Genomic DNA, 18,265 nt, shown 5'->3' with positions numbered 1-18,265 from the left:
CCCCAAAGGGGGGGGGGCAAAAGGGAGAAAAGGATTTGGGGGGGCGCACCCCAAAAAGGGGGGGCAGAGACATTGGGGGGGGCAAAAAGGGGGGCAATTTTAGGGGGGGACACACAAGGGGGGGGGGATTTGGGGTCCAAAAAGGACAACTGGGGGGGGGACACAAACCTGGGGGGGGTCACATACCCAGTTTTGGGGTCTCACCTCCAGCGGGGGGGGTCCTGGGGGGGGTCGGCGGCGCCTCGGTGCCCTTGGGCTTGGGGGGGCGCTGGCGGGGCCGTCCCCCCCCCCTGGCGGCCGAGACGGGGGGGGGCAGCGGCTCCCAGGGGGCAGCGGGCTGGGGGGGGGGAATGGGGGGAGAGAGGGTGAGGGGACCCCAAAATGGGGGGGGGGAATCCCGGGGACCCCCCCTCAGACCCCAAAATGGGGGAGTCCCATGGGACCGCCCCATATCCTGCCCCCCCCCCCCCCGGGCCGACCCGGCCCCAAAAGCTGCTGCTTGTGACCCGCTTAGGGACATCCCCCCCCCCAAAAAAAACACTAAAATTTCAGGGAATTCCCCCCAAAAACCTCCCCCCCCCCCCAATCAGGGACCCCCCCAAAAGCCCCAAATTTGGGGGAAATGCCCCCAAAAAGCTGCTGCTTGTGACGCAAAGGGGGGGGGAGCACGGGGACACCCCCCTGTAAAAAAAAAAACAACTGTTTTTGGGGAAATTGCCAAAAACCTGCACTTTGTTACCCACATTTGAGACCCCCCCCCCCCACCGAAACCCCCCCAATTTGGGGAAATCTCCCCAAAAACCCCAAATTTGGGGAAAACTCCCCCAAACCCATTTGTGACCCCAGTTACCCCCCCCCAAAAAAACAAACCCTTATTTTGGGGAGAAATCCCCCAAAACCTGCAGTTTTGCCCCCCCCCTTAAAATTTAGAGGAAAATCCCCTAAAAAAATGCATTTCTTACCCCTGCGCCCCCCCGACCCCAAATTCTGGGGCAAATCCCCTAAATCCCGCTGTTTGGGACCCCAGTAGTGTCCAAAATTCTCTCTCTCCGATTCCCAGAAGAGATTCTGGGTCACATCCCTCCGTTCCATCTTCAGAAGATGAGCTGCCAAGATTAAAGTCTGAAGCTCACCCATCTAGGCACAGTTTTCCCTACAAATACCCAAACCTGTAGTTAATCAAGACTGCTTGTTTCTGACGAGGGCAGCAGGCTGGAAACCCTGCTGCAGCTCCACTGCAACTAGCTTGAGCATAAGGTGAATGATTCAGGCTTGCAGGGATTCAAGGAGTCATCCCACATGGATGTAACGCATCTAAGCATATGTTCAGGTCCACAAAACCCAGCTCCAAGCAAGGAATAAGCCTGTTCTCTCTATCTCCCAAAGGACTATTCCATTCTGTGCCACCTCTCCTTTCCTCCCTTACACACACCCACAAGAAAGCAGCCTCGCTTAGTTATGTGTCACGCATCCTTCAGCCTTACCACTGCTATGCTACAACACAGAAAACCTCAGTGGACAGCCACAGGGACACGATTACCATCTGAACATTGAAGGGTTACTCCTCTGCAAGCAGAACGTTAGTATTGCTCAGGGAGGAGGAAAGAAGAGGAAGAGGAAAACAAATAACACAGTTCAAGGGATTCCCATTTCTCCTGTAGCATCCGGAAGGAAATGGCTTGTCGGGTGAAATTTGGCAGAGCGCCTTGGAAAATGGAGTCCTGACAGCATGCTGCTAATGCCATTGCTGTCAGCATCTCTAAAGAGAGCCTAAATACTCCATTAATACCAATTCAGACACTTGTTTCTCCTAGGATATAGATGGAGACCACTAAGCGACCCACACCCCAACCTTGCCACATCCATTAAGCAATGCAAGATCGTCCTAGATCTACATTGAGCTGAGATGGATCACTTAAGACAGTGGCAAGGAAGTGTTTTCCAGAGCCCCTCGGTGAACCCTTCAAATCACGACGTACCTGTCCAAGTAGTTGACGATGTTGGGGTTTTTGTTTTCCCTCATTACCAGGATTTCATTGATAATCACTTCTTTCTTGGGCTGCTGCTGCAAATTCATCTGTTTGGTTGCAACCTGCAGGGAAGGAAATGCAAGAAGTAGAGCATTACTACAAGAGTCCCCTAGAAACCTGCCAGCACCAACGTCAATCATTTTAATCCCCCATTGAAATAAAGGGGAAAGCCACTTATTCATCATCGGTTACTCAGCAATTTAGCAATTCCTGCAGCCAGTCCATTTCTACTCTGGCTGATGCCAAAAAGGACAAGGGGAATTACTGTTTTCATACTGGATCTTTACATCACTGCTGGACAGCCAACTCTACATTTTTTTTGCAAGAAAGAAGTGATACCTTTACTCTAGTATGGACTGGTACATCAAAGACTTCTTATTCCTTAAATGATTCTTATTAACTTTATTTTGAATCAGAAAGGAGAAAAAGGGATTTTATTCAAAGGATGAAGTGTGGATACAGACAGAAACAAGCCCCAACACAGCTGCAGCCTCCCTCATAGATGGGCTCCTGCTGTGGACACCAGCAGTTCATTATCTCCCACACCCAGGCTGGATCCACAAAACTCATCTTGAGTCAGGGGAGAGAGATGTGCCAGGCTGGTTCCCTGCTCTGAGGAGTGCTCCTCACTTCAGTATAAAGCTCTCCTTTCCTCTCAAACAGCCAAAAGGGACGAGTCTGTCCTTGTCCAGGATGGCTTGGCAAACAATCACATTTACTACTACATCATAACCTGTGAACACCTTCCAGAGAGCACCAGTTTTAATCCAATCTACTCCAATCCAATCTTATCCATGTAACAGTCATCTCCACTGCAACTAAATCATCAATCTAATGTCAACAAACTCGAATTTCCTCAGCCTTTCCTATCGCTTGGCCAACTCTCTTAAGATGTAAGGGTTGAAGAAAAGCAGAAGTCATTGAGAGATGTCATTGTGTGTGAGACTGTCTGCCCTGGACACCTGATCCCAACTGCTTTTGACCGGAAGCAGGATGCAGTTGCATAAACAAAGGTGCCACCTGAGACGTCCAGGATATTTGAGATAGTTATGCAGGGCTAGTGGAGAGGACACAGGATTTGTTAAAGACTGGTGTCCTTTGGGAACAGCAGCAGGAGGCCAGCTGAAGCATCACAAAGGGCATGAACACCCCAAATAAACCACACCTGTGGGAAACCCAAAAGATTTTGTGTCTCCTTCTCCCCATCCTCCTCCCCTAGAGTCTGCAAAAGGGAGGAGAAGCTGACACTTTCTCTTAACCTTTGCCAGTGCATTAGCCCTGATTCCCATCCTCAGGGGATGAAGCTCTTCTGGGTTGTAGGAGACTGAAATTGGACTAATGCTAAAAGCTGCTGAGCTGGCATGAGCTGAGTAGGGATTGAATTCTCACTCCAGTAACCCCACCAGCCAAAGGGATCTGATTTACTTGCCCTCAGCACCTGCTAATCAACAGTGCACTTACAACAAGTTTGCCAAAAAAAAAAGGGAAAAAAAAGATACAACTTCCCCAAAGGAGACATGTTACATCAAACAGATAGCTTGATACCAAACCTCAGGTCTTGGCTTCCTTCCTCCCTACGGGAAATGTTAAGTCTTAATAAAAGTTTATACAAAACTGCACAGACTGCCAGGAAAACCCATGTGAAAACCATTTCACGTATGGAATATTTTCCACTGATTGCCACACAATACTTCAAGAAACCAGTTGTTTTTTTCAAAGAACCTCCTTTCAAACAAGCCTCTTACCTGGAACGAGAGGCGGACTGTTTTCCACTGATCTCCCCAGAGTACAGGTAATATGAAGAGGGCTGTGATAGAGAAGCCCAGGACAAGAAAAGTCCCAATCTGGGGAGATACAAAGGACATTAATAAGCTTTGGCATTTCTGCATAGGGTGTGCAATCTAGTTGCCTAACAGGCTTCTTTAATCAGCTTGGACTCAATACATTCGGGATGCACAAGCTTGGCTGTGCCACTTCATAGACAAAGAGATCTAATGGGACTAAAACCAGACCCACAGTGCTATAAATTGGATTTTCTGCATGGCAAAACTGATTTTACAAGTTAAGTACCTAACCTGAGTCAGCCCTCAAGGCTCCCTCTCTAGTCACGGGAGAAAGAGAGGAATTTACAGAGGTGATCCATTTCCACTTGCTTTATGATAAGGGATGCCTCTCTCTGTCTGTTGATGCAGATGGAGCCTAGATGAACAACTATCGTTAAATTCTGTAGTTGGCTGAACTCAGAAACACCAAGTTAAACCCAAAAGAGACATCAGCACAGCTTCCTTATGCTGAGTTGCTTTGGAAGAGGCTTCAGCAACTGCAAACATTTCTGTAGTTCAGAAATAAGAATTTAATCTTTAACTAAAAAAAAGCGAAGGGGTAGCTCATTCTGTGCTGTGGCTTCTTGCCCAGGTTGGTACCAAGCAGTTATGATGGCAGGCTCTTCTTGGAACCTTATTTGTCTGCTGAGAACTAAACACGAGTAGAAATTGGACCAAGGCCCTAACCAGTCTTCAGGGAGATCCTACAGATCAGCATCCTAATAATCAGTCCCTAATCTCTTCCACATAGGGATGCAGCGTTGGTGTTTTCCACAAATTGCTCTACAGCTTTCTGGATCTTCTGGAAGCCCATTTTTGATAGTAAAATTGATCGTTTCCACTGTGTAAATGAAGAAACAGAGGATCGAGTATTTTGACATTCAACTATTCCACTCCACTGCAAGATTTGCAATCTTATTACGCTTTCCCCTAAGCTTCATGGCTTTTTTTTTAAAAGCCTCACCTGGCTTTCAAGAAGTTCTTAAGAAAGGTGGTTTCTAAAGCATCATTTTGCAGCAACAGCTCTCTGAGGAGTTGTTTCTATGCCTTCCAAACTCCACGTGGCTTTTCCAAAACCACCCCAAGACGAAAAGACACGGGGCACCAGAATGCCTTGGAAAAGCCAGGTTTCTGTTCTGCAGAGGAAGCGGCCACTGTTTTTAAAGCTGTTGGGTCCTGCTACAGGGACTTACGCTGTGCTCCTCATGGAAACTTTGCCTTTGTCTACATGCAACCACATGTAGACATGTTAAATGCAGACATCCTCACTTCAGTGAGTCACCACGGGCTCCTTTTAGAGCCAGTGGGGAAAAAAGGTACTTTAGGTGTGATTCATCTCATCTCAATTTAAGTGTCTATGACCAGCTGGATGATTTGCATCCTCAGAGGGTTCATTTCCCTCATCTGACTGCACAGGGAGCTTGGGGTGATTAGCTCACTTGGAGATATCATTACTATGGATATTTAAAGCCTCCTAAGATTAACCTCCTCCCTCTCTCCTATGATCTAAGCTGTTTTGCACGCAGGGAAACACCACAGGCTGATGGTTTAAAGCATGGTTAGGGTTACCAGAAAACCCTCTCTCCACCTTGTGACTCCAGTGCAGGTACAGCTGCTGACCTTCTGCAAGCAAACACATCGCTAGGACCTGGGAAAGCAAGAAGAGATTATTTGCATCCTGGTACAAAATGACAAAATGAGGCATTTCTAGAATTATTTTTGTATAGGGAAGTCACTTTACTCTAGGCCTTTCTGCACAATGGCAAGGCAGGACAGGTGGATGGAGAGAAGCGGTTATTGCTACAGTAAATACATTCCTGAAATGGCCAAGCACTCACCAAAACTGCCTTGTAGGGTCAAAACCTTCTCATGGGTGACAGATAGTTGAGCATTTTGGGGTACACACTTTGTGACTGCACTCTGAGAGATAGAATATGGCCTGGGCCAGCAGCCATGACATGAAAAATAGAGCAGCAACCTTACTTTTTTTCTATGTATTTGTTGTCACTAAAGGCACATCATCCATGGGGGACAGCTCAGGGAATAAAAGTCTCAAAAAAAAACAAAAACACAAAACAAACAAACAAACAGAGCAGAGAGCAAAGGAAGGCACACAGTGACAGTAATTGCAAGAAATGCAAGAAATGCACGTCTCAGAACATGGAAAACTGCCTTGGAGATTCAAAACCTCTGGTTTGTATTAGGTTAATTTTTAATCCCCAGCTGTGGCCCTATGGCTGGTGTGTTCCTTTCCCTGCTGGCAGGTTGGAGCCCTTGGGGATCAGGGTCCCTTAAGGACAGCAAAAACCCCAGCCAGGGCAGGGGACAACCTGAGATGCCCTGAACACCAAGTAAAGGATGAGGAAAACCAGTCCGTGGCTCTTCTGGAGACTAGCTTCAGGTTGTCACAGACAACTGATGAACCTGGTGACAAGTTTCACCAGCCCAGGTGCCTTGTGATGAGTTTCACCAGCCCAGATGCCTTGCTGCTGTGCAAACCTGTGAGGGTTTAGAGAAAAAACATCTGTTAGCAGTCATCAGTGCTCCACTGAGATGATAATTTATAATCCAGGTCCTTGCAGACTGTAACACAGTGGGACTGTGTGAAAGCAGGACAAAGAGATTTAGGGCAATAATGTGTTGGGAAGGGGAGCTGTTCTCCTGAAACCCAACTATAAAGGAATGTAAGGTGTTTCTGACCCAGCTACAAATACCCTCTCCTTCCAGGATGATGCTGATTTGAGGCAAGATAAGCTCAGCAGAGAATACAGATCAGCCTTTAAGGGCTACTTGACATGTCAGCCTCCTTTAATTGAATCCTACACCTAGGACATGATGAGTAACCGCGGGAGCAGTTCACAGAGAACTGAATTACTGCTGAAGATCTTAAACCAGGCTTATGTGTCTTCGTGAATGCTAACAAGATGATCAGGTCCAACCGTTAACCGTGCACCGGTTGACCGTTAACTGAGAGCCTTCTCTCCTTCGGCTTCTGGCCCCAGACAAATCTGAGGGAGGAAGAAGCTGAGGCCTGTACATGGCAAAGGACAGAAGGTGAGGCTTGGCTGTCCCCGAGAAGACAGAGCTTCAGCCCTGTGCCCTCCAACCCTGGGCCCATCCACGGGGAGACAACTCATCCTCACCCCCAGAGGGGACTCCGGAGCTCGACCCGAGCTTTCTGCTCCTCAAAGGAGCCACATGGGAGGAGATGGCCACTCTCAAGTGAGATTTTGCAAATGAGGATCTCTTACCTCTGGTGGTGGCAGCACCTCGGGTCTCCCCTCTGGTTCCAGTTGCTTGTGCCAGCATGTGGCAATCCCAGCCCTGACTCCAAAGAGTTAGGAATTTTTTCTTGTACTCCTTGAGGAGAGCTGAGCCGTAGGAGCGTTGGCATTGGGCGCCCTGGCCAAAATCGGCCATCTGTGCAGGGTCAGGACCTGAGGAGGGCTGGCTGTGGGGAGCCTGGCCTCGGCCCAGGATCAGGAAGGGCCCACGCTTGTGTGTGGCTGCGGCACTGCCAGTTTGAGCAGGGGGTTCTCGGGTGAGCGCTGTGCAGGTAACACGGAATTTTTCATAAGTACAATGTGGTGGAGGCAAAGGTAGCTACCGCGCATGTAGCAACCTCCATATTAGCCAAAATTCTCTGTTACACTTCCTTGAGGGATCCGAGTTTAGGATCCACAAAGAAAAAAATCTCTCTTGGAGGAAGGCAAATCTTTTTTCTAGAAGCATGCCGAGGTGCGAAGGCAAGGGTAGCTACCAGGCATACACTTCCCTCTAAACTTGGCCAAACTTGTGGTGTCCGTACCCTGAAGGGCTTTGCAGCTGATACCCAGAGCTAAATGTTTCTCAGGCAGAATGCCAAACATTTGCAGAAGCTTCCCTGGAGGAGGCAATGGTAGCTAGCAGGCATGCAGCTACCTCCAAAGTAGGGCCAAAATTGGGAGGGTCTTAACGTGGAGGGGTGTTCAGCTGGTATTGACAAGCAGTTCTGTATTTGGAGCTAGCCCAGAAGTTTTGCAAAACAAGATCAGCGAAGGGAAGGGAAGGTAGCCAGGCAGTTCCTGGGTATTGCTATACATAAGACCCGGACTGCTGTGCTGTATTACACAATATTTATTTAAGCTGCAGCCCGGGGGTCAGTAATTGCCCCAGGCTGCATCCCGGGGGGGCCTGCCCCAGCCCTTGGAGGAGGGTGGGGGGGCCGTGGGGGCGGTGTCTGTGCCCACGAGGACTGGGGGCTGCTGGGCCGGTCGTGCACCTTCCACTGATCCGCTGCCGGGCGTGGGGGCCGTGGAGGCCGGGCTGGTGGCAGGCGGGCCGCTCTTCCAGGCACTGATGGTGGCCGCTGGCGTCGGGCCTGGCTCTCAGGCGTACCACGGTGGTCAGGCCGCCTGTACGGGCTCACGGAGCGGCTGCGGGTGTCAGTCTGGGCTGCCTGGGCTGCGGCGAGGCGCCTGCGGAGACAGGAACTTGCTGAGGCCGTGCTGCGGCTGCGGTGCCAGGCGGGTGCGAGGCAGCAGGGTGCAGGCACCCGGCTGTGCGTGAGCTGTGGGCACACAGTGCTCTGTGCAGAAAACAGGGTGCCCTGTGCCCTCGGCTGGGACTCTGCTCCCCTCCACATCCTGCCCCAGCTTGTCTCCTCCCCAGCGCCTCGCCAGCCATCCTGACCTGCCTGCTCTGCACGTGCTGTCCCAGCAAGAAGACCTGGCCCCCGCAGAGACAGGGGTCCACAGCCGGGCTCAGCACGACCGGGTCCCAACAGCCACCGGCTGCCCTTTTTCAGAGCGCCTTGCAAGGACCAGTACTCAGCTCCCTGCCCGGCCCTGGCCCTGGCCCAACAAGGTGACGGCCTCGGCTCCCTGTTCGGGGAGGTGCTGCCCATCCGCTCTTTGGGATGTGTAATTAAACACACAAGCTCTGTGTGTGCTGAGGACACGCACGCTGGCAGCGCTCAGGTGCGGCTGTGACACACCGACTGCCCCTCTCCAAGGCAATGCCCGCAGCTGGCAGGGCTCATCCCCATGCTCCCAGTAGCTGGCACACCTTGGCTGAGGCGGACACCTGCAATTCAGGGCATCCCAGAACAGGGTGCCTTGTGCTGGGGGGGAACTGGCACTGCTGCGCTTCTCTCTCCGATGGCACCCTCTCTCAGCTCCTGCATTTCTCTTCCTGACCTCGCTTTGCCTACGGCTGTCCCTGGCTCTGCTCTTGCTGCGGAAGGGCCAAGCTTCGCTAAGACCAGCAACAGAAAAATGGGCTCCAGAACAGAATGCCCAGGAATTAGAGGCCACCTAAAGCACTGGACAGCAGAAATTTCAGAAGAGTCTGGTCAAAAACTAACTGCTCACTTCACAATACGCTAACGACAACTGCTTCCTGGCTGGCAGCAGCCACATAATAATGTTAACAAAGATACGGTAACGAATTTGGGAGGGGGAGAGGAGGAGAGGGAGCGGGGGAACAACAACTCACTGGTTTTTCTGCCTCCAACGCCGGATAAGCACGCAGCACGCAACTGTCACAAGCAGGAGGGGAACCAAGAATGCCACAGCGCCTTCTATGCAGTAACTTCGGAAATTTTGGGGCTTCGCAGTGTTTGCATTGTTCTCCCCATCCACGCCTGCAAGAACAATTGTGGACATTGCTGTGTCCTGCGCACTACTGGTAATCTCACCGGAGGTCTGACATTGCCAGGAAGTGTTCTGTTTCATTTGGTTAGCATCTTTGAGCAAGTGAAAATCCTCAGGCCGCAATGCTTCCTGAGGTTCAGCAGAAGCTGGGGAATCTGCCAAAGGCACTGCAACTCAAGGCACCCTGGAGCCTCCCTTTTGCCTCTCAGCTTTGTTTTCCCTCCATCCTTTGTTTTCCCTGCCATAATGCTGAGGGCCCAGTGTCTCAGGTTTGCTCCCCCAGCTCTTTGGAGTTCTAAAAGGTCTTAGGTGCTTGCCCACCTTCGCTGCTCGAGGCACACTCGGAGCCTTAGGGACAAAACTGAACAAAATTCGGGAGCCCAGGAGTGCCAGTGAGGCAGTGCCCCATCTGCACTGAGTCAGGGCATCACTCTGGGCCTCAGCTCACAGGAGGGGTCCCGTTTCCCATCGTCTGCTCAATGGGCTTCTGACGGCCTCGTTCCCCCAAGAGCAAAGTTCCAAAATCCCTGGGAACTGGGTGCGCTGGGAGGTGACCCCTCTCTAACCACAGCCACAGAGCTTTGTGAGCGTCTCTCCGCTGCACTGCTCTCACATGCTGTCACAGCCCGGGGAAGACAGCCATCCTCAGGGAGCCACTCCTGCCTTCCTCTGCAACACTTGCTGCCTACTGACACTCTTGGGCTTGGCTGCTGACATGAGGTGCAAGAGCGGGTACCAGGGCAAGAACCTGCACACGCATGCTGGTTCTGGTTGGTGACAGCGGATGACCAAGAAACAGCCTTTACCTGGTGGGGCAGTTGACTTCACTGGCTCTGTTCTTTTGCCAGGGAGCGGCAGCGTGCGACCGCTTCCTCGCCAAAGCACCTCCTTCGGCACAGTCTCTCTAACCAGCTCTTTAGAAAGAAAGCAGGACAGTGTGACTACAAGGAACTGCTCCTCCTTGAACCATATTCTGGGCACAGCTGCAAGCACACACCAGTTGCTGCTGGCTGGATACCAATGTTTGCACGGAACAGCTCGGACCACTTATGGTAGTGCTGGGCTAGCAGCTGCCCCTGGGACACGGCGTGACCCACAAGCGGCAGCAGAGGCTCTCGGCCTTCTCTGAGGCTCACCAGTGCCTGCCAGGTGTGAAATTGAGTGTCTCCGCTCTGATCCATCCCTTCCTGCTGTGCAGGTTATGGTGTGTCTACACATGGATTTAGAACCTCACCTTCCCAAGTCTTATGGCGGACAGAGTGAAATATACCCACCAGGTGCTGCCTCCTCTAACTCCTTTATGATCTCCTCTATGATGTCAGGGGATGTTGGGGAAGATTTTCTTATTTCAGCATTGTCCTTCGCTGTTAGAGGACCTGAACAGAAAGTAGGAAGTTAACTTTGGCACCAGTGCAATTTGGAGGACCAGGGCTTCGTTTGTAAAGTCAGTGAAATGACTTCCCACCCCTGGGATACCAGCTGGGCTCCAGCGCAGGAAGCAGCCGAGGGTCTGGCAAAGCCCTCCCTGGGGACACTTCTGCAACCAAAGCCCCGTGAGAAGTTTCTGTCCCAGCGCCATCTACATCAATAGCTCAGTAGGAGAGCATACCAGGGCTCGTGCCTTGACAGGGCACACACACGTGCCGGTCTATACCCTCCCACCTGCAGAGATGCCTGTCTGACGTTTGGGCTTTGAGCCGGCAGCTCTCAAAGGAAGTCAAAAGCCACAACTTACCCAGGCCATCTCCCAGAGCTTCAGTCCTGGAACCCATCTGGGAGCCTGGATCACCTTCGCCTTCGGTCCCATCTGTAAACACAAGTGGAGTCCCTCCTGTGAACTACGCCAACATACTCCTTCTGACCAGAGTGACAGAGAATGCGGTTCAAAGAGGGGACTGCTCCACGGCACTCGTCTCTCCCTGCCACTCCAGAGCATCTTGCAAACAGTTGCTGGGTGCCTGCAGTGGCACCGTGCTGGTACAAACTATGCGTGCGTGGAGCTGCCCGGAGAAGGGCCCTCCCCGTGCCCACCCCAGGTCTCAACTCAAGCGCAAGGTGCCTGCTGGCTCTGCAGCACCTAGATGCTCCTGCCTTCCGCTGACTTACCTGGCAGATTAACCTGAGGCTCGTGGTCCACATCAGGCTGAGGTGTCGAGTAGCCAGAGCCTACGAGAACTGCTGCAATCAAGCACAGAAGAGAAACATTCCCCGTGCATGGTGTGATCTACCTCTTCCTTAGTGACCTGCAGCGACTGGAGGGGGCTCAGGCAAGGATGTGGGACCCAGACACGAGCCAGGATTTCCAAAGCCGCAAAGGGGCCTGCTGAGCTGGAGGCTCCCTCTTGGCCTCTTCCCAAATCCTCTCTCCAGGCTGTGCGCAACACCCCGCAGGGACCACGCCGCCAAAGATGTGGCCCCTCAGGTGTTTCTTACGGGAAGATCTCTGCTGGACACAAAGGAAGACCCCACTGCAGGGGGAGCGTGCAGACCCCGGGAAAAATGATCATCCATGTTTGTCATGGAGAAGCCCCCTGGCCAGTGAGCAGCTGAACCCTTGCTGAGCTAGCTCAACAAACCCTTAACAAACAGCAAGGAAATGAACACGGACAACTTACCACCTGTGGGACCCATACTGGCAGGCTCAGGAGCAGGATTCCATGGAGGCACTTGACCAGTACTGCCTGTGGGCACAAGTGGGATCAGACACAGGTAAGGGGAGCTTCCATTGCCTCTTGGGGCCTGCCTCTTCCTCAGTGACCGGGAGGCACTGGCTGGGGCTCAGGTAATGACATGGCCCAAACAGGAAGAAAAGCCTGGGTTCTTCCCTCTCTGTGGAGAGGGGCAGGGGTGGCATCTCTCCAAGTGAAGAAATATTCAGGGCTCATTTGTGCAAGCCCCCTCAAGGCACAAACGCACTTGGAAGACCCTGAATAAACTATTACAGCCCATTAGCCATCTTCCTTCAAGGAAGCACACTCGCAACGTACCTCGGGGATCCTCCTGAGGCTCCAAACCATGATCCAGCTGAGAAGCTGGATATCGAGAGCCAACATCGTCATCATCTAAAATCAAGCAGAGATGAGAGACGTTGCCATGGCATGCTGTGCTCTCCCTCTTCCCCAGCACCCTGCAGTGACTGAGGGGGCTGAGGCAATGTCACGGGACAAAGATGCAGGTGGAAATTTCCCAAGAGGGGCCAGCGGCCTCAGCCCCACAGGGGCTCAGACCCGGGCTTCTCGGCCCCAGCGCCGCTCCCGGCCCCCCCGGCAGGAAACAACCCCGCAGCAGCCACGGCCCCACCGTGCCACCCTGCGGGGCTTCTGCCTCCTGCCTGCCCCCTGCCCGCGGTGCCCGCCCGGCCCTGCTGCCATCCCGTCCCCGTCCCCTCCATCCATACGCGTGCCGCGCAGCACCATGCCGCCCAGGGTTTGGTGTTGGCCCCGGCCCTGCCCACCCACCTGCTCCCGGTGGTCGCCATGGCGCAGCCTGGGCACCCCGGGCACACAGGGCCACCAGGAGGAGGAAGAGGACGCAGGCAGGGGCCGTGGCTCCCCACACTCGCACCATGCTTCCACCACCGCCGCTGCAGCTGGTGCTGCTGTCAGGACCGGTGCGGAGCAATGCCTGTCAGTCCCAGCAGTCCCCAGATGAGCATCTGCCCTGCCACCCTTTAATGTTGGTGTTGGGTTTTGTTTTTGTTTTGAAACATATGATGCAGGTTATGGTAAACCTTCAGGTAAACCACAGATCAATAGGGAAGAAGTCCCACACGAGGGAAGGCCGTGCTTTTCTTCCAGGCAATGGCGCATGCTTTCATGCTGCATTCGACAAAGAAGCTCTCTCCATTTTGCGCAGTGGCAACAGGCACGACTGCAACACACGCACGTGTAGGCAGCACCTGCAGGTCCCAAACCCTTAACCAATTTTTAGATAGCACCAATTTTTTATGTAGTGGCTTTCCCTTCATCCATAACCCCTTTTTTCCTTTCTTTATATCGGGTGGCTCTCCTCCATTGCTCTCTCGGTCATTTTCCTCCCCAGTGTCTGAGCAGGCACTGGGAATCGTTTCCAGAGGAAGGGTACTGCTGAAGCTACAACATTTACTCTCGGGAAAAAGAGAGTATGTAAAAGAATACATACTTCCTTTCTTTTTTCCTTTTTTTTTTAAAAAAAACATCTCTGAAATCAACGCTGCGGCCTGGCAGCAAATAACTATGGGAGTAATGATGATTCCTCATCCTCACTGTAACGTTGTAGTTAATCTCATAAAGAAGCAATTTCCCCAGGCAGTGGCCATTTGAGATGGGAAGGGGCAGTAAGAGGAAGTTTTCCTTAGACTAGCTCTTCCCCCAGAACACCTCGCCATCCAGCAACAAATTCAGTTCACCTGCTCCGCCTGATCAGTCAAACGCGCGTCCGACTCCAGCAGTGGTTCTGACGTGGTTCGAGAATCACCTATCCACAGAATATCTCGGGTTTGTACACTCAAATAACGCAGTCTTTTCCAAATAAGGCCCAGAGCTCACACTCCGAGTGCAGCCTAACAGCACCAGAGGGCCGGTAGGCTAAACATTCCCATCCTGGCAACAGTACCGACCCGGGCAACAGTAAGCATCCCTTCTGCACTTTCCTCGTGAACATCAGCATAAGGAAACAGAGACCTCCTCGATCCAAGGTTTAAGAAACAAACACAACGGTCACCCAAGCAGGTTGTTTCCAGCAAACTAACGGAGAAATTAAGGTGACAACCGGGTGCATCCAGAGTTAGTCAGATCCTGAGGGCAGCTCCTTTGGGAAACGGAGGAGCAGCGCGCCAGATGACGGCTACCTTACAGCACACCCCTCAGAGGCACTGCTACGAAAGGAAGGCAGAAGGTTGGAACTCAATAACTCGCAAGGCGCCCGTTAAGGGGGAAGCTTTAATTTCCTCAGCAGAACCTCCTCCCTGAAGGCCGCCCAGGGACTCTTTGCTTCCCTCGGGAGACGGCAGGGACGGGGCAGGGCGGTGGGACGGACGGCCCAAAAGGCCTGAGGAAGGGCTGAGGAGCGGGAGGGAAGGGCAGGGCGAGGGCAAGGGCAAGGGCGGCCCTGGGCCTGACAGGGCACCTTGGGCCTAAGCCCGGGCAGCAGCTCCCCGTCTCACAGGGCCCGGGGGGGGCTGCCTGTAACAGGAGATGCGGGCAGGTAAATTTTACAAGCACTGCATCACAAATACCCTGCAACACCTGAACTACTCACTGGGACAGCCTCCTTCCTCGCCTCCTGAAAGCTCCAGCTGGCAAACCAAGGACAAAATGAAAGGCGGATGTGGAGGACCTCGTAAGATACTATTTTGTTCCCTGTGTGCCCACTGCTGGTGACACGTAATGCCTCCTGTTCCCAAACCACATCGGCACGTTACATCTTTACTACATGCTGAAAGGAACTCAGCAACTTGAACACAACTTAGAATTCCCCATCCCGGCAGCAGGCTGTACAGCTGAAGCTGCTTTAGCCAATAAAGTGTGTCATGCTGCCCCTCAAAGGTTTCTTCCTGGGAACGTCTGCTGTGACACTCCTGACGTATTACTTCTCGGAATGCAGAACTGCGCTGGGTAGGCCCCACAGCAAGACTCGTATTTCTGTCCTTCCCTTTCAGGAAAGGATCTCCCACCTTGAATTTACTAATTTTCATGATGGTGATACACAAATTGAAGTTTTGAAAAACTGAATGTTGATTAACAGATTTCTAGCACAGCCTGTGCATCAAAATTCATTTCTCTCCATTCAGGTAATCTTAGTTTCTGAGTTACAGTTACAGTCAATTTTTTTTTTTTTTGTGCTCAGAAAAACGAGGGGACTGGTTGTCCCAAGTCAGCCAGGGAACTGATCTTTGGTCGATGCACCAAGCAACTCAGCTCTCTTGGGGAAACTTAAATAGAACAGACAGATCTCCAGACGGATAAAAAAAATAAATCAAGTGATAAAAACCCAACCGACACATCTGATACCCCAGCTTATTGAACAGCACAAGGGTTTAATCTACAGGCTCTGTCCAAAGCAGCAAGAAGTGACAGATTTAATCCAAACCAGTTGCCCGCTCTCACTCTCTGATCTGGAGACGTTATTGGACAGGCATGCGTAGCAGTAACACTTGTAAACGCTGGGTTACTGCACCACAGCCCCAAATCCCTCACGGGCCCACTAAGATACTTTTACTGATTGATCCACAATAAACACTCCCAAAAAGATTCTCAACAAGTTAAACCCCGTTTAGAAAGAATCTGAGGAACCTGTCACTGCAGCAACAAAGGGCTGCAATTGTATGCAAAATCTCCAACACCCTCCTTAGCACCCTGCTAGCTCAAGGACCGTGTGGGGCTTCCGTGCCCTGAACGAGTCCACCCTGGCCGCATAATGCAGATGTAATGTTCGAGAAAGCACATACCGTTAGCGAAACTTATCAGATCCACAGCAAAAAGAAAAGGAAGTCCACAAAGGAAGGACTTTTGACCTCAGCATGCAACCCCAGTTACAAATAACTTCCTATCTACCAGCGGGCCGCGTTCCCCTGGCACTCAGTCACTCCGCAGCACGGCAGCCACCTTTGTTCTAAGGATGGCAAATTCTAGTTAGAAACGCTCTGTAGAAGAGTGATGTTGTCCCCTTTTAACATGAGCCGGCCTGCAGCACAGAGAAGGGAAAGAGGGGATTAGAGAGAGCCCAGAACCTGAGAATAATCTCGCGTTTTCAGAAAGTATTTCCTGTGGTTGAGCAGGGTTTTGCCCATCACGGTTGGTACCTCTCAGTGCTGCTACCTAGAAGGCTCACCCAGGCAGGTTTCAGACCGCGCGTCGCTCGGGTTGCACAGACACACGACACACCCAGCTGTTTCCTTGATTTTGTCTTGGAGTGAATCTCCTCTGCGTCGTCCAGCACCAAATTCATGTACTCGTCAAAGCCCTAGAAATCAGCAACAGTGGCAATTAGTTCAGCAACAACACAAACCATCGTCAGCTTTGCTGACCCAGGCTGGACAATGAAGACTAATTGTTAGCGATTTTTTTTTTCCCTTGTGCTAGCTTCTCTTGACAAGAAAAAATAGGATTGTGAATGAGGGAAAACAAACTAACGACGTAACGCGGGGTCGTGCTGATACTCACGATGATGCAGCCTTCTATCCACATGTTCACTTGCTCGGAAAGCCACACCTGGATCCTCGACCTCTGCAGAATGAAGGAGGAGAGTAAATAGGCACACAAACACCGCGAGTAGTTCTGTTCTCTCTCATGTGTTCAGAAATACCCGCTAACCATAGCCGCTAGAGCTCCCAAACACTCCAAGGAGCAACTCTCAGGGGCACTTTCAATTAACAGTCTGACATTTTAGAGTGTTATAGGACCGGGTGAATACTACACGTTTGCTGAAGAACACGTTTCCAGTCACAAGGGAACACTCCTGCACGCCCGGCTGCACGATCCCACTCCCGTTAACACGAGGGGGCAACGCCGCGCTGCGCAGCAGCTCCTTGTACCCACCAGCACGCCGCACAGCTCTCCATTCCCCACAAACCTGCCCCGAGCAACCGGTGAGAGCCGAAAACTCAGCGAGGGGGATCCCCGGACCCTCCCCGCTCCCCCCACCCCTCCCCCAAATCCCCATCCCCATCCCCTCCCCGTCCTCTCCCTGCGCTACTCACGCTCTGCAGGTAGCAGAAGATGAGGTTCTGCGGCGCTGCGTGAAGGGCTCAGCACGGGGACAAGAGCTCCAGGCCCGGAACAAGGCCTCAAGGCCCGGGCCGAGACCCCTGAGGCCCGGGCCGCCCCCCACCCGCTCCCCCGTCGCCCCCCGGCCGCAGGAAGGCTACGATGGGCTGCACCATCACCGTCTGCACCTTCTGGCCCTGCCCGCGCTACGCCGCGGCTACCGCCGCCTCGCTGCTCCCGCCGCCCCTGCTCTGCCGCCGCCGGAAGCCGCTGAGGCCGGGCGGGAGCGCGCAAGGGACGCTGGGATTCTGGCGGACCGCGGGGGGCCGCTCTAGCAGGCCGGGAGGACCGCGTCTCTATGGTCGCAGGCAGGTGGTCTCCCAGACACCATAAAGACACATGTAGCCAGTGTCCAAGACCACATACAAACCGTCTGTGCTACGAATGCTGCCCTGGATGCCACACAGCTGGCGGATCTTGTTGGCCAGAGCTTTGTGGCTACCTCCACATACAGATTTAGTTTGGGATCCTCTCCTCAGATCGCTTCAGGGTAGGTACCTGACAGCTTTGGCCAATGTTCTCGGGTACGTAACCTGAAGGGGTCTGCGGACCGAATCCACAAGCCCCTCTCTCTCTGGAAGAGGCCCAAAAATTTCACCAAGTATGCCTGGGAGGAGGAATGGGTAGCTACTGGGCATGCACGTCCTTCCCAATTTGGCCAGACTTCAGGTAGATACCCCATCTGGGTATGGTCTTTCCAGAACTTCCGCGTGTAACACAGAATTTTTCATGAGTACAATGTGGTGGAGGCAAAGGTAGCTACCGCGCATGTAGCAACCTCCAAATTAGCCAAAATTCTCTGTTACACTTCCTTGAGGGATCCGAGTTTAGGATCCACAAAGAAAAAAATCTCTCTTGGAGGAAGGCAAATCTTTTTTTCTAGAAGCATGCCGAGGTGCGAAGGCAAGGGTAGCTACCAGGCATACACTTCCCTCTAAACTTGTCCAAACTTGTGGTGTCCGTACCCTGAAGGGCTTTGCAGCTGATACCCAGAGCTAAATGTTTCTCAGGCAGAATGCCAAACATTTGCAGAA

The 18,265-nt window shown here is 52.4% G+C and overlaps 2 protein-coding genes across 4 annotated transcripts; both read right to left on the bottom strand.

Annotated features, from left to right (window-relative positions):
- Nucleotides 1-115: 115 nt before the first annotated feature.
- On the bottom strand, nucleotides 116-7,273 carry LOC310888315 (uncharacterized protein; the record flags this gene model as incomplete). Its single annotated transcript, XM_083814907.1, has 6 exons — nucleotides 116-337; nucleotides 963-1,106; nucleotides 1,980-2,092; nucleotides 3,776-3,874; nucleotides 5,442-5,560; nucleotides 7,105-7,273. Coding segments are annotated over 6 exons (866 nt in total), but the record flags the coding sequence as incomplete, so codon positions are not given.
- On the bottom strand, nucleotides 6,072-18,259 carry LOC310888288 (uncharacterized protein). 3 transcript variants are annotated; one of them, XM_083814882.1, is made up of 11 exons: nucleotides 17,360-18,259; nucleotides 16,629-16,691; nucleotides 16,284-16,428; nucleotides 12,474-12,548; nucleotides 12,102-12,167; nucleotides 11,593-11,664; nucleotides 11,222-11,293; nucleotides 10,761-10,862; nucleotides 10,293-10,400; nucleotides 9,329-9,476; nucleotides 6,072-8,310 (listed from the first exon to the last, which is right to left on the bottom strand). In XM_083814882.1, exons 2-11 carry the CDS (start codon nucleotides 16,650-16,652, stop codon nucleotides 7,974-7,976), a joined length of 1,149 nt encoding a protein of 382 aa, XP_083671008.1. In that variant the 5' UTR covers nucleotides 16,653-16,691; nucleotides 17,360-18,259; the 3' UTR covers nucleotides 6,072-7,973. The 3 variants fall into 3 exon arrangements, with proteins under 3 accessions (XP_083671008.1, XP_083671007.1, XP_083671009.1); XM_083814881.1 differs by lacking the exon at nucleotides 17,360-18,259 and adding an exon at nucleotides 17,165-17,353; XM_083814883.1 differs by lacking the exons at nucleotides 10,293-10,400; nucleotides 17,360-18,259 and adding an exon at nucleotides 17,165-17,353.
- Between the last annotated feature and the right edge of the window lie 6 nt (nucleotides 18,260-18,265).

The sequence above is a fragment of the Anser anser genome (assembly GCF_964211835.1).
Source record: "Anser anser genome assembly, chromosome: 33".
Lineage (NCBI taxonomy): Eukaryota > Metazoa > Chordata > Aves > Anseriformes > Anatidae > Anser > Anser anser.
The sequence above is the reverse complement of the archived record's forward strand: the minus strand, read 5'-3'. Positions and strand labels throughout refer to the sequence as shown.

Excerpts from the sequence above, each read along its gene's own strand:
- LOC310888288 (XM_083814882.1), bottom strand. The coding sequence starts at position 16,652 with ATGTGGATAGAAGGCTGCATCATC. Across the intron at positions 11,665-12,101 it reads CAGTATGGGTCCCACAGGTG|CAGTTCTCGTAGGCTCTGGC; the intron begins GTAAGTTGTCCG and ends GCTTGATTGCAG. Across the intron at positions 10,863-11,221 it reads AGCTCTGGGAGATGGCCTGG|GTCCTCTAACAGCGAAGGAC; the intron begins GTAAGTTGTGGC and ends CTTTCTGTTCAG.